Raw genomic sequence first — 5,082 nt, forward strand, 5'->3', positions numbered from 1 at the left:
GTCATGCAAATAAAGGACGCGTAAAATATTTCCCCGGAGCGCAGTGCAGGGCAGAGACTCACACGGACCGCTCGGAGGACACAGACCAGGCCACACGGTGGATTTCTATCCTTTTCGTCGCTACCGACCCGTCCATCTGTCACTGGTAAGTAACAAATCTGCAACGGATTACTTTCCCAGACATTGTAGTGCCAAAAGTCAAACAGTATAGCCGTGCGTAAAGAGCTCTTTTCTCTTGTGTGAGTCCTCGGATGTGGCGGAATGTAGGGTCTCTCTCTCTCTCGCGGTCTGTTGGTGAGGAATCGGGCTTCATGTGGACCTTTCTGTCTTTTTGTCTTTCTCAGACACCCTGGCCACATGAGCAGCGACATTTCCAGGGACGTGTAGCCAGGAATCAGGCCGGACCATTCAAGGAAAACCTGTGGGGATCCAGCAACAAGGCTATCCTGTGGAGATAGTGGTCGTACTTCCAATTTCCCCAAGTGAAGTCGGAGGTGTCTCTCTTCTCCATCCCCTGCTATAGGCTACCTGCTGCTGCTAAGGAGAGCGTCCGAGGGGAAACTACACACCTACAGACCCCTGGATCGCTTGAAAGCACCGATTTATCTTTTAGGGATTTTAGGATCTCTCAATTATTGACATTTTTGCACACCAAGTGTGTTATTTCGTCTCTTGTCCTTTTTGGGATATATACACAGTGATTTTATCTGTTTAGTGCTTCTAAGTGCCTTAATAACTGGTTATAATCCGGTGTAACTGTGGCATTGTTACCAGACCAGAGACACTCAACAGGGAGAAGACGATTATTATCAGCTTTAGAGCCCAGGCAGGATTACGGTTTCGCCACCCTCCAGCGAGCTGCAGCCATGAGCCAGGCGGATGTGTCGACTTGCTCCGCGCCGCAGAGGGTTTTCCAGGAGGCGGTGAAGAAAGGCAACACCAAGGAGCTGCACTCTTTGCTGCAAAACATGACAAACTGCGAGTTCAACGTCAACTCCTTCGGGCCGGAGGGACAGACGGCGCTGCACCAGTCGGTCATTGACGGGAACCTGGAGCTGGTAAAACTGCTGGTGAAGTTTGGTGCAGATATCCGGCTGGCCAACAGGGAAGGGTGGAGCGCTTTACACATCGCCGCCTTCGGGGGCCACCAAGACATTGTGTTATACCTCATCACCAAGGCCAAGTACTCCTCTGGCGCCCGGTGATCTGTCTCTGCTGTCAGGTAAAAAAAAAAAACAACAAAAAACAAAACAAGAACAACAACAACAACAAAAAGACAAAATAAATAAAAAATAACAACACACGGGAAAGCCAGGCTCTTGTAAAAGAAAAGAAAAAACAACTGCCATTTATCTACATAGTTGTGCCAAATTATACCATAAAGAGAATAAAAAGTAGGCCTATACACAATAAACTTCCCACTCTTCAAAAACCAAACGGGGCCCTCTCTTGCCTCCCGAGTGAAACACCACATGGTTTTATACACAGAGCGCATCGGCTTCAACACGAATCTTTAACAAAAGAAACACCATTTTGGTGAGTTTGTTGGTACTAAAGCTTTCCTCTTGAATGTGTATACTAGATTGTGTCGTCCAGTATAATAGAAGCCAATCGTTGTGTATTATGTGTGTGTTTGGACTCCTGAGTGCAGATGGCCCAGTTTCTAGACTACATGGCCTCCCATCCTCAGTACAGTTGAATAGTTTCTTTACGGGAGCTCAGATTTGACCTGTCGCTCCTCATTGTTCACTTGTAAGACCCTTTTTAAGTTATTTTATATAAAATACGGCACTTGATGCTATGGCTGCATGCTGGAATATCTGAAAGGGAAGACACATGAACAAGAGAAGAAGGGTTGCCCTCTGTTGGCTACTAGAGGTCTATTTTCTTTTATAAATTCATTGATTTGATTTTTTTTTTTTGTTTTACTCAAAGAGCGGCATTATATCCAACTCGCTTTTCAGATGTGTAATCATTATGTAACAACGATTGACTTCAACGATGTTGTGAAGTACTGTACACAATAGCTTTACTTTGTTTCTGTTTTTAAAAAAGAAAGACAGTAGCTGAATACGCTCTGCCTATACCGCAAGCAGACCTTGCCATGCTGGCGTCCAACTTTTCAGGCCAGTGCGACCACTTTGCCAATGGTCATTGTGTTACTAAAACCGCTGCTTTCGCTTTGTATCAAAAAAAAAGTCGCATTTGGAATTCACTTTATAATCTCCTTTCAGTATTTTATTAACATCCTAGTCATCACTGTGAAAGCAGGCTGGGTTTTTTATTTATGAAGGTACATTGAGAAGATGCATTTTTTTTTTTAATATGTTGTGGTTCTTCTTAAAAAAAAAAATCTATAAGTTTAAGAATATCTAGGGTGACTCAAGCTGCTTCAGACTCGTAGTATAAACTGTCCCGCGTGGAGGTAGACCTGCCACTCCCCCCACCATCCCAAAAACCCCTCAGTTAGCCTGTTGACCCACAAGAGGACTTTTCTCCCCCTCCCAAGGACTATGTTTGGTTGCCTTTTGCCAACTACCTCGACTATAAAGTATTCTCAAGTTATTCAACTCTCTCACCACTCTGCCAAGTTGTTTGGAGTCTGAAGAGATCCACGCTCTGTCTGTGATCATCAGCATGCCAGTATGTTTTTTTGCTATGTAGCCTAACAGATGGACTTCATACAGAAGATGCCTATATTCATCACACCCACTCCTGAATCCTGAATCCTCAGTCGGGACAGTTTATTTTACACTACAACCAAACCATTTCTGACAAGCAAAGCATCATTTTGCCTTTCTGCAAGGTAGCCTGTGGTTCACACACACCCACACACACACGCACACGCACGCACTCTCTCTCTCACTCACACACACACATACACACACACACACACACACACACACACACACACACACACACACACACGCACGCTGCAACTGTTGCATGTTTTCCCTATAATTCTCTACTTTGCTCTCTGTCTACATCAGCCGTATGCCTATATGGTCGTTTTGTTTTAAAGTTTCTATTTTCAGTCATACAAAATGGAATTTTATCGCATGACTTATAAATGCAGGGAGTTTTATTGCACAAAATGCGGAGCCTTGTGCGCCCCCAGTGTTTCTACGGGGTAACTGCAGGAGCCAAGGCTTTGGAATAGTTACTACTACTGAGCAGGACCCTATTACTGTTGGATGATGAAGACTTAATAACAACACATGACTATTGCAGGATATCACAGAGAAGAAAAAAGAATTCGGTTTCAAAAACTTGCCTGCTGCATTTTGAAAGTCATGGCACCCTAACATTTGTATCAATGCTGCTTGTATGTTTCTTTTGTTTTTGTTGATGTTATTTTTTTTAAAGCCTACTGCTCAATGGCCAACAGTTAGAGATAGAAGCTTCACAGCATCACTGGGTCATTTCATGAGAAGCTGTTGGTGTGTGTGTGTGTGTGTGTGTGTGTGTGTGTGTGTGTGTGTGCATCTGGTGTCTGGTGAGTCTAAGACAGGGATGGGAAAGTGAGTTTTTGAAATTGAAGTGTGTGTGTATGTGTGTGTGTGTGTGTGTGTGTGATTGTTTGCTTCTTATGAGGTCCCATGTTGCTGTGTGTATCAGTCATAGAGACCAGTGACTGACAACTTCCCACTTTAAACCTGGAACAACCACAAGTAACTAAAGCGATAGATCCACTACATCAAGGTATAGATTGGTATCAAGCAACAAATGAAATATGCATCGCTTGTCTTAAACTTGATGTTTTTTTTTTTGTTTTCTTTTTTGTTTGAATATTGCACTGATGACTGTCGTTGAAAAGTTGGCTTTTATATGTCAACATTTTAATTTTTTTCTGAATAGAAAAAAACAAACACAACAAAATACTATTGTATAAAGATGCTCCAGGTGATAATGTCCTAATGTGTGTGTTACTTTGTGGAAAAACGTGATGTTTTTTAACAAAGATGCGTGTATCTCTGTGATTGGGTGTATGTATATATACATATGGATATATATATCAACGCTGATGATGATGATGATATCTTGGGGCACTTTCTTTTCTGAAGTGCTGTCTTCCTGTTTATTGAAAGGGGAATAATACATTTGATGGTAAGATCATTGTAACATGATTAAAAATTGCACGGTTGTGTGGTAGTTCGGCTCACCAGGGTCATAACATTTATGACGTAAGGAGCCAGCCGCCGGATTGGTGTACATGAGTGAGATGATTTTTGAAAAAAAAAAAGTGCTGACTTCTTTGGACCAAGTTGTGTTTCTGGTCTTGCTTCATTTCAAGCAAGAGGAAACAATTGATTTTCATGAGTGATGCAGATGTTCCATCATGTTTGATTTTTTGGGTTGCCTTTTTTTTTTGTTTTGTTTGTATTCTTTTGTTTTTATTTTTGAACGTTTGTAACACTGTGATGATGACGTGCGATGTGGAGATGAGTGCTGTATTATTTTTGTACGTTTGTGTACAAGCCAGTAAAGAAATCATTAAACTCGAATTCTCTGTGTATGCATACGTTTCTTCCTCATCTCCCAAGCAAGCTTAGTTCCTCTGGAGTGAACCCCCACCCCCCCACCCCCCTCCCTTATTTTCCATAGAAAAGGATGGTTAGGGAAACACACCCCCCCTCTCTCCTTTCCCTCCCTCCCTCTCTCTGTCTTCCAAGCCGGGCCCAACCCAGATCCCCATTCTCTCCTTTTGTCATTCATCTGGCCTCATCCTTTCACTGCCGGGATAAAAGAGCCCAGTGCATTGTGGGTAGGCTCAGTTTAAAGAAGGGTCCCCTCCCCTGTGTGTGTTGTGGGAGAGCTGGTTTTATGTTACCCTCACACACTCAAAACTCTCTAACACACACTCTTTTTTTTTTTTCTTGTGCTCTCTTTCTGATGATTAAGGCTCTACAGTTTATCTCTCTGCTAACACCATGCTTTTCCTCCTGTATGTTTCTCTCCCTCTCTTTTCTTTGCACATACTAGAAGTCTATCTATCCTCTGTTTCTCTAATTCTCTTTTCCATCCTCTAAACTGCATTACACCACTTCCAAAACAGACAAGTTTGTTTGAAAGTTTGTTTAA

At 42.6% G+C, this 5,082-nt stretch overlaps 1 protein-coding gene across 1 annotated transcript; it reads left to right on the forward strand.

Annotated features, from left to right (window-relative positions):
- nrarpa (NOTCH regulated ankyrin repeat protein a) lies at positions 1-4,516 on the forward strand. The gene is made up of 2 exons (XM_071904283.2): positions 1-145; positions 345-4,516. The coding sequence occupies exon 2, from the start codon at positions 867-869 to the stop codon at positions 1,203-1,205; it is 339 nt and encodes a 112-aa protein (XP_071760384.1). The 5' UTR covers positions 1-145; positions 345-866; the 3' UTR covers positions 1,206-4,516.
- The last annotated feature ends 566 nt before the right edge of the window (positions 4,517-5,082 follow it).

This window comes from Centroberyx gerrardi, chromosome 2, assembly GCF_048128805.1.
Source record: "Centroberyx gerrardi isolate f3 chromosome 2, fCenGer3.hap1.cur.20231027, whole genome shotgun sequence".
NCBI classification, from domain to species: Eukaryota; Metazoa; Chordata; class Actinopteri; order Beryciformes; family Berycidae; genus Centroberyx; species Centroberyx gerrardi.

Bases quoted from the DNA above. Each gene is read 5' to 3' on its own strand.
- nrarpa (XM_071904283.2), top strand. From the start codon at position 867: ATGAGCCAGGCGGATGTGTCGACTTGCTCCGCGCCGCAGAGGGTTTTC.